Source organism: Leptodactylus fuscus, chromosome 1 (assembly GCF_031893055.1).
Source record: "Leptodactylus fuscus isolate aLepFus1 chromosome 1, aLepFus1.hap2, whole genome shotgun sequence".
In the NCBI taxonomy this organism is placed as follows: Eukaryota; Metazoa; Chordata; class Amphibia; order Anura; family Leptodactylidae; genus Leptodactylus; species Leptodactylus fuscus.
The window spans coordinates 219047576-219068224 of record NC_134265.1 but is presented as its reverse complement, the minus strand read 5'-3'; the positions used below and the strand labels follow the sequence as shown (position 1 = coordinate 219068224).

Here is a 20649-nt window from a genome sequence, read left to right as displayed (position 1 = left end):
TAGCCTTTAAAAAGGCTATTCGTCTCCTACCTTTGGAAGTGCTCTCCGCCGCGCCGTTCGTTCAAAATACCGGTATGCTAATTAGTTCTCTCGCAGCGATGGGGGCGTCCCCATCGCAGGAGCAGCGATGGGGGCGTCCCCATTGCAGCTCGAAAACCGACCGCAGCACCGCCTCCATGGTCTTCTGTATCCTCCCCTTGCTTCTTCAGCGTCTGTCGGACGCCTGCGCAGTACGCTCTGTTCGGCGAAGATTGCCGAACGTACTGCGCATGCGCGAAATTGCGGTCCCAGCCATAGTGCGGGCACCATAATTTCGCGCATGCGCAGTACGTTCGGCAATCTTCGCCGAACAGAGCGTACTGCGCAGGCGTCCGACAGACGCTGAAGAAGCAAGGGGAGGATACAGAAGACCATAGAGGCGGCGCTGCGGTCGGTTTTCGAGCTGCAATGGGGACGCCCCCATCGCTGCGAGAGAACTAATTAGCATACCGGTACAAACCGGTATTTTGAACGAACGGCGCGGCGGAGAGCACTTCCAAAGGTAGGAGACAAATAGCCTTTTTAAAGGCTATTCCGACGTGTTAACTAGAAAAAAATGTGTTTTAGTGGTAGAATCCCTTTAAGTCTTCAAATGGCTCAGAGTGGGGGGGGGGGGGGAGAGTGATATGGGATTAGGAAGGGTGGGAGTCCATAATGAAGATCAAAAAATGCCCGTGTCGGGATGGGGTTAAACAAGATTCAAATGAAGAAGTGCAGAGCCAATTATATGTTTCTGTGAATGCTTTACGTCCTTTTATGATGTCATCAAAGTGCTTTTAGCAGCTATACCGTGTATTTTGTGCTTCACTGACATATACATCACTTGGGTAGTTGTAATGTGTCACCTGAACTGCACAGAGAAGCAGGTGACACAGACAAAGCACAATATTACTATACTACAACATGTGACCATAATAAAAAAAATTTGATCATCAAGAAAACAGTAGAGCACTCAATGAAATCATGTGTGACATTTTCTTATAAAACTAACTCAAGCAACATTTACTGGAATCAGCCAAGACTGGACAAGAAATTTTATAGTAAAGGTGGGTTCACATCTGCGCCCGTGCGCACTTTAAGCAATCCTACTGGGTTTCAGTCTTCTGCCCCGAGAAACTGGACAGGGGACGGAAATCTGGCAGTCAGTTTTCAAATCCATTCAAGTGAATGGGTTTGAAAAGTGAGCACCCATGTACCTGTCCGCAGCAAAATTGTTTTTTTTTTTAACCGGACACAAAGTCGGACATGCAGGAATTTGTGTCCGGTTAAAAAAACAAAACAAAGCAAAACAAACAAAACAGTTTTGCCACCGACAGATACAAAAAAAAAAAAAAAAGGTCAAGCCGCTCACTTTTCAAACCGATTCACTTGAATGGGATCGGAAACTGACTTCCGGGTTTCCGTCCCATCCAGTTTCTCGGGGCAGAAGACGGAAACTCAGCAGAATTGCTTAAAGCGCGCACGGGCACAGATGTGAACCCGCCCTAAGATGCACATATAAGTCCTCATTGTTACCTCTCCTCTTCTCCTTCCAACAACTTGCGGTATGCATTTATCTCCATATCAAGAGCATATTTCACATCTAGCAATTCTTGGTATTCTGTCAGCTGTCTCTCTAGATGGTCTCTCATGGCTGCCAGTTCTCTCTCTTTATGGTCCAGAAGTTTGCGGTATTTGTCACGTTCACTGGATAGTATCTCCTCCAATTCACGGACACGATCTTCTGAAGCACTTAACTAAAATACAAAACATAACCAAACATGAATAGTGTAATTCATTACAGATGTTCTCGACTTGGTTGGAGGCACCCGACTTCAAAAACATAAGATTTTGTAGGAAACAAGGAACTTCTGTTGCATAAGAAATCTCTGCATAAATAAATATTGCAGCCCTTCATCACTTGCGTTTACGACCAGAGTCCTTAGTTATTCAGTTAGAGAGAGGAGCTAATTACATTCTTTGACATTCTAAGCCACTTATCCAAATAGCCCTATAGCAACACTACCTGTGACTAAAGGAGGGAGAGGGGCAGTAAAACAAGATTGGAACAAAAAAAAAAAAAAGCAAGACACCCACACTCATCTGTGGTACTCCAAGTGCCTGCACTATTCAGTGAAGCCTGTGACATCATTCCAGTCTTAATGCACTTCCACCCGAGGCGCATGCCACACTGAAGCAAAAGTTGTACTTCTCATGCTTCACTTAAGTATCGTGTGGGCAATGGCCAAATCACCGCTGGTTAAAAGGGGTCATCCGGGATAAAATTATATTTCTACACTAAACTACAAAGGGAAACGCATAGGGCCTGCTTTTTTTAAAAAAAAAAATTCTTAGCTGCCTTAGGATCCCATTCCAATTCATGGGCTCTATTTTTTAACTGAGTAATTCAAAGAGACTTTTGCAAGACTGTTGCTGTTTTAATAGCGCCCAGGTGTGGGGTCACAGCCTGCAAACTGATGGCTGAGCCAAGGGAGGTCCGCTCCATCCAGAGGAATACCTAGCAGAATGGATTTACCTAGTGAGCCTATGGTCACTGATACATCCCTTCCCTCTCCTCAAATCCACATCAACAGCTACTCCTACATTTAGTGGCAAGCAGCAAATACAATCTCACCCCACTTAGATATTCAGAATAAGACACCTCCCTGGAATAGCTATATTCTCTCTCAGAAACCACTTACTGGAAGTCCATTAGAGTGTGTATTGTGAAAGATTTGTATGTTAATTATGTCTTGCTCTCCATTAATCAACTTCAGAATGCCCTCCAGATCCCTCAACACCACTTCTACAAATACCTCCAGTTTGTTTCTCAATCCTCTGGCTATTCAATCTCCATTTTGTCCCACTTAATAGGGTTTATTTACTCCCAAAGTCCTGGAGGGCTTATCTCCACAATTTGTTCCCATCTCATCCAACCTGTCCTATTCAGTTAGAAGAGAAATGGCATTTTATAGTGACCTTGCAATATTATAGCTTTTAATAATATCACATGTCTGCTATAAAACAGATACTGTGTAATATAAATAATGAGGGGCACCCACACAGTACAATCTGCCCCACAGTGACCACACACTGTATAATCTGTTCCACAGATGAGTGCCCACAGAGGGGGCTCTAAGTGCCACCACTAGCATGCGTGCCATAGGTTCACCATCACAGTTCTAGACTATCCAAAACCCTTCACTGTGGAGTTCTGCTTGTTCGCTCACCCTTAAATCTTACCGTAGAAAACGGCGTCTGACCAGAAAAGCCCCTGCAATGAAGTGGATGGCTCATAGACATCCATGTCTATCCACCTGAAAAATTCCATCAGTGTTGTCTCCTACAAAAGAATCATTTTCCTTAAATAGAGGCATACGTTCCAAAAAGCATTGGGCCATGGGATACGTATACACTTCCACCTGCTGCTGATCTGTCATCTCCCGCTGAAGATCTCGAAGCCAAATGGCAATATCAGACTTTATTTTCCACTGGAATGTCTTCCCACAGGCCCCCCGGAAGCTGCATATTCTACCTGTTAGAGCTCATCATTGTCTGATGCTTGTCTTTGGTTTAATTTGACTATATATTTTTTTTTAACCTTGTTTTATTGAGTAATGAATAAAACACTAAACAGTGTACCCAGAAGAAAAACGAATGAAGTTAAAAATTGTACCTGCTTTTGCAGACCTGTAAGTTGGTAACCAAATGCCTCCACTCTCATTCGTGCCTCGCTCAGCTCTTCTCGAACTGCCTCTGCAGCTTGGTCATTGTGATCAGAGGAACGCCTGATGTTATCCAACTACAAATAGCAGACATACCTTTAATAAAAGTTCTTAACAGTCACAATAAGTTGGCAAACCCAGCCGCTTGATTAATCTTCCCACAAAGGTAAGTGAAATCAATGTACACAATCAAAAAACACCCCAAAAAAACCTCCAAATTTCAATGGAATGACCACATATTTCCGTTTTATTTAAAAAAAAACAAAAAAAAACAAAACCTAAAACTAGCTTAACTCTGTTATGTCGCATCTAGAAATATCCATAATTTTGTGATATTTGAAGCTCTAGGTAAAAAAAATAAATCTTCTATGTATATATAAAATAGATTTATATTATATGCATTCTGTCCCATCACATGGATATGATCACCCTTTTTTAGCCCCTACACGGTAAATGACCTTTTTTTTTTTGCTATTTACAGTATATGATCCTACTATTTTGTGGCCCCCACAGTATAAGAACCCCTATTTATGGCAACCACACAGGAGGTCAGCCTTTCAACTGCCATGACAAAGGGTTTTTGAAGGGTTCTTGAGGTTAGAGTAGGGCCCTCCCTCCAACTATTGAGGATGCTGTGATAACTATTGCACTTAGCATCTAAAGGGTTAATCTGCAATGTAGCAAGCATTGCTTTAGGGACTGCTAAACTGCAGTAATGTACAGCCTGTGTGACATACTAGTACAATGCTGAGTGGAAAGGTGCTAAACCCAATGCAAGTTTGTACACAATATTTTATTGCCACAGGTTTGAGCTTGTTGTCCAAACGATTAACTCTGAAAAGTAGTATTTTTCACCTGCAAAGTGCTCAAACCAGTGTACTGTGTATAGGCAGCACCACTGCCTACATTCATCCCACTGATCACATGATTGCCTACATGGCAATAGTAAGAGTCTGTTGGCTCTATCTACAGCCTATAAAGTTCTAACAGTGACTTTATCTGAGCTCCTGTGTGACTGGGGTTGCTGTACAATGTCAAAAACCATCTGAGGAGACCATAAAAATAAAACTCATTTCCATTACCTACACCAGCTACTGCACATAGAAAAGCAGACAGCACTTTTGTATTACCTTTGCCTGGTAAGTTTGCTCCATTTCTTCCTTGTATAGTTTAACTTGATCATCATGCTGTTTCCTGAGCTCTTCAAGAGCTTGGGCCAACTTGGATTCATACTCATACTTTTGCCCTCTATCTATTTCTACTAAACTGCGCTCATGACGTTTTCTTGTCTCTCTGAACTCCTGTAAAATTCAATAAATAATATGGTTACAAAGCTGTCAAGTCAAACAATTGAAGAATACATACAATTATCACACCTCTTCATAGACATTTTTTCTGAACTCCAGCTCCTCCTGGAGACTCTGGCAACGATTCTCCAAGTCCACACGCATCAAAGTTTCACTTTCCAGCTGCCTTTTAGCGATAGAGTGAGCATCTTCAGCCTGATGAAAGAGCAAAACTTATCAATGTATGGAAATAGAAGCTTTTTTTCAGGCTAAAAATATTGATGACTTATCCTAAAGATAGGTTGCTAATATCAGATCTGTGGGGTCTGATGCCCAATACCCAAATCAATTAGCGGTTTTCAGATACATAGAGAATGGAGCAGGAAGCAGACAGCTGCATTCTGGATAATGGTCACTCATCTGCAGAAACTCTGCAGGGTGTTTTTCTCCTCTGATTTTTCAGTGGACTCTTATTATACTCTTCAGAACCCACAGTAAAATAAGCGGAGAGCCAGGGGAGGTAACCAAGCATTTAAAAAATGCGACAACAAACCCCCTATATTACTCTATTTCAGACGTGAAGCCTGCTTGTTTTTAGACAACAAAGCAAGCAGTTTACAGCCCTCTTGAACTATAGCAACCACCATCCTAATTATACTTATCCACAGGACAGGAAATAAGTGTCCGATCGCCAGGTGCTCCGGTGTTCAAAATGGGGGACAAAGTCCCCCTAAGATCTCCTTGTTAAGGGAGAGTTAATACGATCGCATAACAGGAGGTCCATTCTCTTCTAGTGGGCCACGAGCATTACAGTCCCAGCTGCCCCATGATGCCCACTTAATGTCATAAGACACTCACACCTAACACTTAAGTACAATAAAAAAAATTTTTTTGTATGTATATGGGTGTAAACAGCTATTTGGGCATACAGCAGAGCTCAAAAGGAAAGGAGTACTACCCTTTCTAGCTTTAGAAATATAGCATTAGAGTGACTGGTTTTTGGATGCATTTTTTTTTGCAGAGCCCTAGAGGTGCAAGTAAATTGGAAATCCCTAAGCAGCTTCACCATTTTGTAGAGGCAATTTCAGGATCTCTGCAAATGTGCATGGAGTCCAACAACCAAACAAAATCTAAATCTGTGCCCCAAAAGCCACAGAGCTCCTTCATATCTGCGCCCTGATGTGGGCCCAACCTGCAGTGCTATTTGGTTTGTGAAGCATAATTTTGTTTTTGTCAGTCATGTGACTTTTGAATGGTCCCCGAATTGCGAGTGAAGTGGAATCAGTTTCCATTGTTATAACTACAACCCTCAAGGGATTTATGAAGCGGCACAGCGTTCATTTTTAACCCTCGAGTGTTGCATTAATTTAGTTTCCAGAAATTACATAAGACTGCAATTTTTCCACAGATTTCATTGCCCAATATACTGTACCCAGCTTGTGTCAGCAGAGAGACACACTCCAAAAACTGTTAAGAGGTTATCCCAGGCACAATAGCTTTTGGAGTGTTTGTCTGGCAAGCTGGACACTTCATATTGTTCACTGAAATGACATATTGCTGGAAATATTGGTTTCATGTACACATCATAAAACTCACTCTCTCATTGTATTTATGCCCACGAGAAAATGGCCGCTTGCACAGTATTGGAAGCGACCATTTTCTCGTGGCCTGTGGGCATGCGCAGTCTGCTCTGCCCAAGGCCTAGAAGTTACAAGCCATCGCCGGAAGAAGAGGCTGAAGATGACGCTCCTGACGAAGATGAAAGTGGCGCTGGAGAGAGTTCTCTGGCAGCATTGGGGATGCCCCCAGTGCTGTCTGAGAGATGGAGCCCGCCCCCAGTGCTGCGAGAGCGGTAATTTGCATACCAACAAGAACCAGGATTGTAGGCGAACGGCAGCACGGAGAAGACAACGGTAGGAGACGAATAGCCTTTCTTAAGGCTATTCAGACGTGGTACCTAGAAAAAATTGTGTCTGAATGATAGGATCCCTTTAAGTAAGGGGGGGCCCACTAGAAAGCTTTATTTGATGTGTTGGGGCACTAGGAAGCCAAAATATGTGTCTATGGACCACTGGGAGAATAATAATTTTGACCTCAAAAGTGCTTCCCAAAAATTAAAATTAATACAAAGTAAAAATTGAAGTCTTATAAAAAATATTCCATTTCAGTGCCCAACATGTTGTGCCCACTTTGTGTCATCAGATACAAGCAATCCTAAAGCTATTAAGTGGACTATCCTGGGTACAAAAAAAAGTTGTATATGTGGACTTAAACTGCTGCTTGGGCACACAGCAGGGCTCAAAAGGGAAGGCTTTTAGAGTACAGATTTAGAGGGACTTTCTGGTTGTCATTGTCTTTGCAGATCGCTGAAGGTACCAGTACATTGGAATTCCCTAAGTGACCTGATTTTGCAAAGGCAATTTTAGGAACTCTGCAAACATGACATTGTGTCCCAAAAAAAAAAAATAAAAAAATCTGCACTCCAAAAGAACTGCTAGGTCCTTCACATCTGCACCCTGCTGTGTGTCCAAACAAAAGTTCTGCCAGATAACACATTTTCACCCGTTGAAGGTCACCAGATAAAATCCCAGTTTTTGGCAGATTTTAGATTGTTATAATAGTGTATTTTTTGTTTGTACTTACAGTACAATACAAACAAAACACCTGGACATCCAGTGGGTCATCAGAACTAAAATTGACTAACACCAGTAATTAACTCAAAAGGGTGTCCCCCCAAAGAAAATTTATAAAATTTAACTTTTATTAATATGCATTAAAATGAATATAAAACTTGTGCACTCCCTATGAAAGTGAGCACCTTACAGTAAAACCCCAAAATTATCACGTGACTGCTCACTCGGATACTTGTTGAAAACAACAGTGAACACTCAGGTATTGACACTATGGGGTAAGACATAAGCTGTTGGGGATTATCAGCAGCCAAAAAATACCTATTCAGGCAAATCTTGTAGTCTATAAGGTCGCATCTACACCTACAATTGACAGCTGCAGATGACGCCTCATTGATTATATGCTCTAAGTAGGTTCAAAGGGCACCTGACCGATTGCTAGAGTTGCTGTCTAGATGCATAACAGCTATTTCCTCTCTCCGGTAACAATGTTCTAATAGTCTCTACGCGTTTCGTTTCTCTCACTCATCAGGAGACTAAACTACACCCTTCCTATCGGGTTCTAACATCTAAATGCCGGTGTGCGGTCAAAACCGCAGTTCGCGGGACCCTTGTGGTGGGTGCCGCTACTTTCATAAGGTCTGACCTTATTATTCCTCACAACTTGCAGTTTTTTGGAAACTACAGTTTGCAGAAAACGATTGCTTGACCATGCACTTTAGTGGCAAAGTCAAATTTCTGTGCAAGTTGTTTGTAATGTGTTTGCAGCAAAGTTGCATGAAAGTGGTTGTATATGTGAATGCTGTGCAATCTAAAACAGATTTTGGTATCAGTCAGTTAGATGCAGAATTGAATTTTAACACTCATGAATGGCAGCAAAATATTGCTCGTTTTCTGTATCAAGTGTTTTGGAGAGTATAAGTGCTCATCGTAGCTGATGTTTGTAGTGTATATAAATTGTATACAGCTTGATCTATTTTATATGCGCTTTGCAAGAATGTACGATTGAATATGAGTTTTAAGTGCAAACATATGTTTAGTGCATTATTTCAAAAAATTATTTGCATTCGTCACAAAGTTACATGAAGGTGGTCATGGCTATTGATAAACCACTGAGACACATGTAATCTTCAGGTGGTCTACTATCAAGAATTATATAGGGTTTAGGGATGCCCTTGCATTTCCCAGCTTCAAAGCAGATTTTAGTTCCGGTGATTTTATGAAGATATATGCATGCAGGTGTAGTCGTTAGGGTTAGGAGGTGTAAAGCCTGTAACTTTTTGTTTGGTTTCCACTTTTAATAAATATATATATATATATATATATATATTTTTTTTTTTTAAATAAAATACTTTAAAGCAAAATTGCATGAAATTGCCTGTTTGCATACAGTACCAAGTGGCATTTTGCTAATTCTGCAGGAGTCTACTTTCAGAAAATATATAGGTATTTATCATTATGGCACAACACCTTAGATGTCATATTTGACTATTACGTCCTATGTCACTAAGGGGTCAAACACGGTCACTTCTCCATTTAAGACTGCTTTCCTTGTTTTTTTCCTTCAAACTCTATCCAATAGCATCTGTATTCAGCGACACATACAGAAATCTATGGTGAGTGGAGAGGGAAGTTGTTACTGGTTGGTGGTGGATTTATTGCCTCATTTGGGAGTTATTACTAGATTCTGAAGCCCAAATAGCTATGTTAGATTGCAGTTAAAATTAGAGGTTTGGGACCCCAAGATCCAGCTGCATAGGAGAATACTGGTGGCTTAGTGGTCCCAAACCAACTAACATGTTCCCTTTAAAGAGATTGGCCTACAAAAGCAAATAATCTCCAAAGAACAGAGTGAGAAACTATACAAATCAGAGGGATCCAACTGCTGGGACCCAAATCAACCCCCATTCTGAAAGGAGCAGTGATCTGGCAGCTGCTCCATTCACTTATTCACATAATTTCATCTTGAAAGAGCAGAAGTACAGTGCTTAGTTATTTCCAGATGAAATTAATAGAATTTCAGCGCAATTGCACATTCACAGCTTCATTAAGACTGTGGCACGGCACCCCTGCTTAACATGATTGTGGAGGTCCCACATGTCAGTCCCCTGTGTACAGAGAAAAAGTTGTATTGGCAAGGATACCTGTTTAAAGATTAACATTTGATATTTTCAAAGTAGTATACCTTAGCAAGCTGACCTCGCAGATTGGCCAAATCAGCTTCCAGATTACGTTTCTCTTCGAGAGCTGCATTAAGTTCAGCCTCACTCCTGAAATGCAAGGCCTCCAGGTCTTTATTACGTTGCTGAGCTTGAAGCAGATCTGCATCTTTCTTCTTCAGACTAAGTAGAAGGGAAAAAAAGGACTGTTGAAAGAGGACCTTCCATCTCCTAAGGCACATGTGGTTTTATATACTGCTAGAAAGCCGACAGTGTGCTGAATTCAGCGCACTGTTAGCTTTCTAAAGGTATATGAAACCACATGTGTCCAAGGACATGAAATTTCCTCGTTAACCTTAAACATCAGAATTCACAGTTTCCTAACAAAAGCAGAATACAAATAAGGAAGGGGGAGGGAAAATAAAATAGAAGTAGGAGAAACGAGCAGGACACAAGAGGAACAGAAAAAGTTAATGCACCCAATTATTAACTAATGAATGCAGCGAACCAAAACATAGTAACAAATAAATACCAAGGAACTGAGTCTCAACAAGCTGACACTCCACAGACTATGATGGAGTGCCAGTCTGTAAGAAGCGTTTCTACCTTGAGATACCAATAGGGATCATCAGCAAGAGCGGCGCCTCCGGAGTTTCTGAGAGAACACGTGTTATAGTAGATATTTATGACCTGGGACCAACAGACCCAAAGGGATGAGCATCCCCACCAAAGACACTGTTCACTCCACCTAACCATAGCGCCAACAAGAGTCAGAACTCTTTAGGTACCAGCAATGTAAAAGGGCCAGAACAGTGCACCAATAGAAGAGAATATTGAATTAAGTTTCCTGCCCCTTTGTAGCAATACAGGATGTGTGCGTGAAGTGAAAGGAGCAAATCTATTAAGATTCATCAAATTGTTTCCCAGTTCTGCCTCCCAACTACAACAATAAGCAGGTAATGTAGTGGCTTTAGAGAGTAAGAAACCATAAAAAAAAAATCTGTGGAGGGGAGGACAGGACACGAGGCAAAGTCGATCAAATTCATTGGGAATCCTATGGATATGGGAGGTATTATCTAGGGAATGACAAATGAACAACTGTATCAAATCATAAAGGATCAATTTGATAAGGGAGCTAGGGAGGAGCCTGGACAGTAAATGACAAAAATGAGGGAAACTATTTTGATCTGCCTACAAAAACTAGAGGACTTGCAATGGGGTGGGTGAAACTCCTTTGTATTATACAGGGCAGATTCAACAGCAATACCTTCGATCAGAGTTATTTCTGATCGCGTGAATTAAATGCCCATGAGGCCACCAATCCCCTCCCTCTTTACCACCAGCTCCTGCGGTACTGTTGGAGGGAGTCTAGATATTATGTCAGCCAGAAGCCACTTATTTTTCTGTATATAAAAACACACACAAGTAGTATTTTGTGATGCGACATACCTAGTCTATAAAAATGCTTATGTCATATGAATAACACTGTAGTGATAAAAATGTATTGCCTCTTTCTTGATATATGTGAAACGGAGGCAACAGTATATCAGACCAGATTTCTACATTTTTACCAATGCAATGCAAATTGCTCAACTAAGACCATGTGTGAACTTATCTATACTTACAGTTTTTTCACTTCATCAAGGTCTGACCGATACTTTCCCAGATCAATCTGCAACCTTGCTCTGTCCTTTGCAGTCTCATCTAACACTTTTCGAGCATCAGCAAGTTCAGATTCATACAAAACCTTAATCCCGCTAACCTGTAACACAGCAAAATAGACAAAATTAGTACAGAGCTACTAATATATATATAGCACAAAATATATTCCCATTGAATGGAAATATAAATAGTGTTACAATGCAATATTACAATTGACTGTCTTCATCTCTCTAAACTGTTAGTAAAAATTTACTCAAGCTATTGGCATCCCAAAATTGAGTAATCAAGAAATGCATCTAACGACACACAAGACAAAAGAAAAAAAAAGAAAAAAGTAGTGGTTATATAATGTATAAAGAAAATTTGTGCATGCGAAAGTGACAAAGCCAAAAGTCGCTGCACCCTTTAGGGCAAAACTGACTGCAGCAAGAAGGAAATGTATAAGCCAGTGATGGCGAACCTTTTAGAGAACGAGTGCCCAAACTGTAACCCAAAGCCCACTAAATGATTGTGAAGTTCCAGAATGGCAATTTAAACTTAATACTGTGCGGATCCACAATTGTGGACAGTTACGGACCCACAAATTTCAGTCATGTGAATGGGGCTTTACAGAGCTTTCAATAATACAAACAACTTTGTACTGAAATGTAAAGCTCTGTGCATTTAGTACTTTGAACAATTAATGTTCACTACTTATATAGCACAGGATCTGTTTTATAGTGACTGTGCAATGTTACTGCATCCTGTACTAATATCACATCTGCTATAAAACAGATACTGTGTGATATAAATAGTGAGGGGACCGCAGACAGTACTATATGCTCCGCAGTGGCCCCTTCACAGTATTATATGCTCCACAGTAGGCCCACCACATAGTATTATATTCTCCACAGTACCCCCCACAGTAGGTCATCCACACAGTATTATACTCTCCATAGTAGCTCCCCCCCACAGGATTATATGCTCTACAGTGGCACCCACACACAGTATTATATGCTTATCAATACACCCCCCCCACACACAGTATTATATGCTCCTCAGTAAGCTACCCCAGTATTCATATGCTCCTCAGTGCCCCCAACAAACAGTTTTATATGCTCCACAGTACACGTGTTATATGCTCCTCAGTACGTATCCCCCGAGTATTATATGCTCTTTAGTATGACCCCCAGTATGTGCATTTGCACATACAACTGAAGGAAGCGATCGCTCATCAATGGGAAATCCTGTACTGGATTCCCTGTTAGTGAGAAATCAATGTACGCTCTATTCTGTTCCAGGCTCCCAGCAGTACCACAGAGAAAGTACCGGGAACAGAAGATGCACATAGCCTGTGTGCCTGAACAGATCCTGCTTTAGTGATCTGCAATTATAGTTATAGGTCAGAGCATGGGCATATTGTTACTATAATTATATGATACTTACAGATAACCAATGTGGAGTGCCTGGGACCTGTTAAAGGGGCTCTATCATTGGTTAAAGTCATTTTTAACTAATCACATCCTTGCATAGCCTTTAGAAAGGCTATTCCACACCTACCTTTAGTATGTAAATTGCCTCAGTGGTTTCTGAATAAGGCAGTTTTTGTTCATATGCTAATTAGACTTGGTGCACGATGCATCGTGCACCCTCTTCGCTATTGTTTCCTATGGGTATATACAGCACAGGCTGCTGCTGATGACTCAGCTTCCTGTTTGCACATACATATAGGAGATGATAGCAGGGACGAGTGCTGCTGAGAACTTCCTGTGCTGGCTGGAAGCTCATTAGCATATGAATAAAAACTGACTTATTCAGAAACCATCGAGGCATTTTACATACAAAAGGTAGGTGTGAAATAGCATTTCTAAAGGCTATGCATGGACGTGATTAGTTAAATATGACTTTTCCCAATGATAGAGCCCCTTTAAGGATGTGTGCATTTTCTATACTGCCATCTATTTTATTCTTCCTGAGACTTCGCTATAGCGCAGCTGTGACCCAGGAGCAGAATAGAATTACTATTTCAGTAAGTGCCCTTATTGGGCGGGGGAGTTTGAGACAGACAATGTTACCTTAGCATGTGTACCATTACAAGAATAGTACCCACTCTTCCCCCACCCCACATTTGTTTATTTTGTTTCTGTTACCTGTGGGGGAACAATTAGCGCTTAGTCACATGGCGAAATTAGAGGAGGATTTAAAGCAAACTTCTCCCTCAGAAACCTGTGCATTTTCTGGCCTCTCCATTCCTTTCATTTGTTAATATCAGATGAATGAAAGTCTTCTTCCGGTGGTGTCTTCCAACTTCTAGGCCTCGGGCAAGCCAACTGCGCATGCCCACCGGCCACAAGAAAAACGTCCGCTTCCACAGTATTGTAAGCGGCCATTTTCTTGTGGCCGGCGGGTATGCGCAGTCGGCTTGCCCTAGGCCTAGAAGTTAGAGGACACCAGTGGAAGAAGATGCGGTGAAGACCTCGTTGCAGAAGAAGATGGAGGCGGCACTGGAGAGTTCTCTGGCAGCATTGGGGATGCCCCCAGTGCTGTTTGAGCGCTGGGGCCCGCCCCAGTGCTGCGAGAGAGCTCATTTGCATACTGAGAAAAACCAGGATTGCAGGCGAACAGCGGCGCGGAGAAGACAAGGAGAGGTAGGAGAAAAAAAAAAAAGCTCCCACTGCTCTTTCCCATCTGCGGTGTTCAGGCAGCGCAGGTCCTGACGTCGGCACATATGTAATGTAGAAATCACAGGCTGGAAAATTTGAAAAGGGCTGGCTGGATATTCCTGCATAGGCCAGAGTGTTTTCTACTCCCTATATGTTCCATGCTGATCGGGCGGGGCTCTTCTTCTTGGGGGCAAATGCAAACCCAGAAGGTATTTTAAAGTGTAAGTGACACTCTTCTATGGCTTCACTGAATGTCCAGCTTCCTCCAAGTCTGAGTCTATGGAGATAGCTTCAGTACTTGCTTTTGTGAGCACATAGCCTCTTTTGGTGGATCATTTCTAGCAAATACCCTTACTATAGGGAGAAAATGTACGGCCGAGTGAAGCCAAAAATGTAAAAAAAAATTTTTTTTAAAAAAAAGCGCCATATGCGCTAAAAACTCACAAAATTATTTAAAAAAAAAAAAGCTCTGCAGTTAATGCACTAGTGAAATTGTGCATCAGGGAACAAAAATTTTTTTTTTTACTTTTCCTCAAGTGGAAACGCAGCCTCTTTTAAAGCCAGGGCCCCACAGTCCAGAAACACCACGGAAAAAAAAAAAAAAACACGGTGTTATACAGTAACAGCAAAGTAGATGGGATTCATGCGAATCCCATGCCCAATTTGCGGTAAAAACCACAGCGCAGTCGCACTCCGATTTCTAACAACGGCACAGTTTTGTAAAACACAGCATGTCAGAAACACCTGGGGCAGAAAACGTCGTGTTCTGATCAAATCTCTGCGGGAAGAACCATGATGCATCTCCTCTGCGTTTTTTCCAGCAGCACTTTAGCGCTGCGGACCATCCTGGAGGACCTTAGCTTAAAAGACACAAATTATCTTCTTCTGAGTCAGAAGTAAGCATTGTCTCTTTTGAAGGTGAAGTTCATTTGGTGACTAAAGTAGAGTATATGATAACGAATCGCTCTCCAGAGTCTTCCCTGTTCACAAAAATAATCAAAAAAAAAAAGTGTAATAATCCTGAAAAAAACTCCTCTATTCCAAAACAGGTTAATGAGAGATTCCAATTTTTATCTGAAGATACTGAGTTGTTGGAGGATGCCCTGAAATGTATGTACAGGACTCTAAAATACTAAAAATAACTCTCTTTGATCCAATGAATAGTAAAGCTGATAAGCATGGCTAGATCATTGTATGGTTGACTCCAACAGTTAAAAGGTCATTTAGAAGGAAAAACTTCTAGAGATCAGATATTAGCCTCTATTCCTTTGCTTCAAGGGGTTGGCCACTTTCAGACCAATACTGACAAACAAATGTACAATACAAAAAGATATACAATTTTCTAATATACTTTCTGTATTAATTCCTCACAGTTTTCTAGATCTCTGCTTGTTGTCATTCTGTTACTTCTAGAGCATAAAGGTAATTTACAGTCCATGGTCATGTGATGAGCACACAGGTGTACAGCTGATTACTAGGCAGCTGTCTGATTACTGTGCTGTGACTGTAACGAGTGGCACCTGTGTGCTCATCACATGACCATGGACCGTAAATCACATGACCACGGTCAGAGTTCTATCATCTAGAAGTAACAGAATGAATGACCACCAAGCCAAAATCTAGAAAACCAAGAGGAATTGATATAGAAAGTATATTGGAAAATTTTATATCTTTTCATTGTACATTTGTTTGTCAATATTGGTCTGAAAGTGGCCAACCCCTTTAAAATGGCCACTGCCCCCTTACGCTAGGTTCCTGCGTTCAGCTGTCCGTTCTGTGGTTTCCGTCTTCTGCATGCCAGAAGACGGAAACCATAGACCGGGTCCGGCCGTGAGCGGCGGTGAGCGTTTTATGCTCTCCGCCGCCAAACGGATTTTTTTATCCGGACACAGAGTACTGCATGTCCGACTGTGTCCGGATTATAAAACCCGGTTTCGCGGCGGAGAGCGCAAAACGCTCACTGCCGGACAGCTTTCTCACCCATTCAAATGAATGGGTGAGAGAGACTCCTGCAGGTTTCCGTCTCCTGCCTCTGTTTTAGGCAGGAAACGGAAACCTCAAGTATGGAGTGCCGGCGCAGATGTGAACGAGCCCTTAGCTGATGCTTCAGCAAAGTCTATACACTTTGCAGCAAGTTTTATCCAATTCTGCAAGATGTGTCTTTTGGCTTAAGTACCGGACACAGGGAGATACTAAGTCTAAGGTGAAGTTATGGGATTTTCCTTTTGAAGTAAAACTCATGTTTGGGTCAGATTTGGATAAGCTGCTTGAAAAGAAAGCAAATAAGAAAAAGGGATTTCCTGAAAATAGGCCTAAGTCAAGATGGAACGTTTGCCGGTTTCACTTTCCCAAAAGAAGAAAGGGAAGGGAGAAGTGGAGTTACCCCAAAGGGGGAAGAGGTAGAGACTTCCTTGTGTATACTAATCAACCCCCAAAACAACATTAACTCTTTGAGGTTTAGACAAGGTTCTCTTAGTTTGTCCACAACTGGGAAAAATAAATAACTGAATCCTTGGAATAATAATGGAAGTGAAAGCCTCTCTCAGGTATTAACCCCTTCCCGACATCCACCGTACTAGTATGGCAGATGCTGGGTGTTTAAAGATGGAGGCTGCCATAGCCGCAGGGTGTCTGCCGTTTTATACAGCAGACACCTGACGCTAATGCCCGCATCGATTGCAGGCATTAACCCCTCACGATCAAAGCTGATCGAGACGCCATTTTACTGGAGACTGCCAGCGCCAAGTGCTTGGGGGCTGGCTTCCCGTTGCTATAGCAGCCAGAAGCCTTGTGAAGGCTCCCAGGCCTGTCATTCTATACTTTTTATTGCAGGCTATTCTATGTAGCGTACAAAAGAAATGCTGCATTTTTGCAATGCATTAGTATTGTAGTGTATTACATTAGTGATCAAATCCCCTGGGGTTTAAAACTCCTAAGGGGTCTAATAAATGCAAAAACATTTAAAAATAAAAAGTATTAAAAATTCAAATCACCTCCCTTTCCCTAGAACACATATAAAAGTACATAAATACTGTGAAACACATATAGGGCTAGTTCACACGTGGGCAAAGGGGAGGTTTTTGATAGCGGAATTCGCTTCAAAAACCTCTCCTTTAACATGGTGGTCTATGTAGACCACTAGCTTTTTTTTTCCTCCTAGCGTTTTCCGCCTGAAGAAGCGACATGACCTTTCTTCAGGCGGAAAACGCCTGAAGAATTGCATAGAAGTGAATGGGAGGCGAAAACCGCGCGGTAAAAAACCGCGCGTTTTTTTGCACAGAAAACCGCGCGTTTTTTTGCAAAAAACCGCACGGTTTTCGCCTGCAGTTTCTATAGCACATATAGGAAAAAAAAACCCTAGTGAAAACCGCTAGCGAAAACCGCGTCAAAAACCTCGTCAAAAACCGCGTGGAATGCAAAAAACAGCGTCAAAAAAACTCCTCGAGGTTTTTTACCTTGCACAAATAAGCTAGGCGGTTTTCACGTGTGAACTGACCCATACATTAAGTATCCGAAAACGCCCGCTCTACAAATGTATAATAAATATTTTTCCCATATGGTCATCGCCGAAAAGAAAGTCAGAAGTGCCAACCCGCCGTTTCGCTGTTTGGCCTCTGAAAAATTTGTATCAAGTGATCAAAGCAATAGTAATTCCCTAAAATGGTATAACTAAAAAGTACAACTGGTCCCACAAAAAAAAAAACGCTCTATGCATTCCCATACATGGAAGTATAAAAAAAAAAAAAAAAAATAGTTCCGTCAGAATATGGCGACTGGAACAGTCTTGGATTTTTGTTAAGGGGGTTAAAATGTAAATAAAACCATATTATTTTGGTATCCTCAGAATCGTACCGAAACAAACACGATCACATGATGCCTTGCTTAGACAATATCCTAATTTAAAGGGATTCTACCATTAAAAACTTTTTTTTTGTCGTTTACACATCAGAATAGCCTTAAGAAAGGCTATTCGTCTCCTACCTTCAGAAGTCTTCGCCCCGCCATTCGGTTAACATTCCTTTTTCCGTTGGTATGCAAATGTATTCTCTCAAACAGCACTGAAGGCATCCCCAATGCTGCGAGAGAACTCTCCAGTGCTACCTTTAACTTCTTCTGGAACGTCCTCTTCATGCATCTTCTTCCGGCGCAGGCGGTGAAACTTGTAGGCCTTGGGCAAAGCCAACTGCGCATGCCCACAGGCCACAAGAAAATGGCCGCTTATTTACTGTGTAAGCGGCCATTTTTCAATTGGCTCTGCCCGAGGCCTATAAGTTTCACCGCCTGCGCCAGAAGAACACACATGAAGAGGACGCTTCAAAAGAAGATGGAGGTGGCACTGGAGAGTTCTCTCACAGCATTGGGGATGCCGCCAGTGCTGTTTGTGCATTGGGGCCCGTCCCCAGTGCTGCGAGAGAACTCATTTGAATACAGACGGAAAACGGAATTTTAACCGAACGGCAGGGTGAAGAAGACATCTAAAGGTAGGAGACGAATAGCCTTTCTTAAGTTTCTTAGTTTTCTTCCGGCTTCTTCTCTTCAAATCCCACGCCTGTGTAGTAGCGCTTCCCTCCGGAGCGCTACTGTGCAGGCTCACTCGCGAACTGCCATTAAGTAAAATGGCGAGTGAGCCTGCGCAGTAGCGCTTCAGAGGGAAGCGCTACTACGCAGGCGCGAGATTTGAAGAGAAGCCGGAAGACACGGAACCAGAGGGTGTTACTACAAGAAGACAGAAGAGGCAGGCGTGCCCGAAGCTTACGTCACATCATACATCCCCGCCCATGGTGCACGTTCGGTAAGTTTTGCATATATGTTTTAATGCTTTTATTTAAAAATGGCACGGGGATTTAATATAACATTTACGGTGCCTGAATAGTCTTTTTAAAGGCTATTCACGCATATGTGGGGCTCTATCAGCATAATTTTGCTGATAGAGCCCCTTTAAGCCGCCTCTTCTCTACTTCTGGTATTCAGAACCGATAATCTTGGTTATCACTGATGCAAGTTTTTGGGGTTGGGGAGTAAAAACCCAATCCACTCTATTGCCCCCCACATAAAACCACTATCTTCCATTTACAAGGAATTGAGGGCAGTATGGAGACAATCCAAAAGACTCAGCGCCTTCTTGTCAATTAGCATGTGAAAATCTTGTGGCAGCCTCACTTAACAGACCAAGCTATAGTACCCGTCTCAAAAAGTAAATTGCTGGAAGCCAATATCCAGTCTATTGCAGCGGTTCATCTGAAAGGCAAAGAAAATATAGTGGAGGACTAAATATTTTGGAATGGGGGGGGGGGAGGGTTAGGACTAAATATTTAGGGATGGGGGGGGGGGAGGGGGTTACCCACCCAAACAAGCAGGTGACAGTCCTGGGACAAGCAGACTCCTTGCCTCATGTCTGTCACTGAACTGCAGGTTCCTTTACACAAAGTCTTCTAATCCACAGACTTTAGTAATACCATATAAAATCCTACATAAAAGGCGCACATGTCGTCGCACACCAAGAAGAAAAGGAAACATAAAACACTATCCCACGCTAATAGTGGAGTTCCCGGGCCCTGGACTGCAGTTCCAACAACTAGAGCCAAGTGTCCTCACTCCGTTACACGCACACTTGTGGTGATGCCAGGTCAGTGTCAAGTGTCATTGTCCCCATACTAAGTGACAAGAAGACAGCCAGTGCTAATGAATGAGCACTGCACGAGATGTGGCCAGCCTATAGATGACACCCAGGCTCCTCAGCTAGCTGGAGGAGAGCGGACAAAGGCTTGGAATACCCCGCCAGCTCCAGCCTGCCCTCCACACCCCAACCTGCCGTCCTTCATACTCACCTCCCTGGTAGTGACCTCCTCCTTCTCGGAAACCTTCAGCATTAGACGGTCATTCTCCAGCTCCAGGGATCGCACCCGGTCTATGTAGACGGCCAGGCGGTCATTGAGTTGCCGCAGTTCTTCTTTCTCCTGTAGCCGGGTGATGCGAGTTGGAGAGAGCGGCGTGGAAGCTCCGCGTGCTGGGGAGTGCACGCCTGGAGGTGCCGAGCGGCTAGGGGTAGAGGTAGCCATGCTCCAAGTCCAAGGGTCCCGCTACTGAAATAGTGACTAGCTCCCTTCTCCTCAGGCAACGGTCACTTTTCATTGAATGGCGGGAGTAAAAGATTCCATCCAATGGCAGGAGAGGCAGCGCGTGACGTCATCAGAAGCTTAGGATTCCGAGGTAGCCATGTCTAGTAGGGTAACGCGTATCTACGTTTCTCAAATGGCTGCGACGGCAAAAGCCCATACCATGTTTCAAGATGGTGTCCAATCCTAGCCAGTGTGGCAACCTGGGAAATCTAGTTCCGTGATAATAGAACGCGGCCATTTTAGGCGGAGAGCTGTCACTAGTGTCATCAGTTAGCGTCATAAATGTTGTTTATTAATGAATGATGAATGAATATATATATATGTGTGTGTGTGTGTGTGTGCACGGTTTAGAATTGGAATGTTACATATTTATATATTCACATTTCATTGAAGCTTTCTGTTTTCTTT

General features: G+C 42.5%; 1 protein-coding gene across 1 annotated transcript in view; it reads right to left on the bottom strand.

Annotated features, from left to right (window-relative positions):
- Window positions 1–20226, bottom strand: part of LMNB2 (lamin B2) — a 40772-nt gene extending 20546 nt beyond the window's left edge. The window contains exons 1-7 of the mRNA XM_075283308.1: window positions 19951–20226; window positions 11444–11580; window positions 9845–10001; window positions 5120–5245; window positions 4874–5044; window positions 3695–3820; window positions 1555–1775 (exon numbers count right to left, since the gene is read on the bottom strand). Of these exons, the coding sequence (XP_075139409.1) occupies window positions 1555–1775; window positions 3695–3820; window positions 4874–5044; window positions 5120–5245; window positions 9845–10001; window positions 11444–11580; window positions 19951–20181 (1169 nt within the window). The 5' untranslated portion in view covers window positions 20182–20226. The remainder of the gene's footprint in view (window positions 1–1554; window positions 1776–3694; window positions 3821–4873; window positions 5045–5119; window positions 5246–9844; window positions 10002–11443; window positions 11581–19950) is intronic.
- Window positions 20227–20649: the final 423 nt, after the last annotated feature.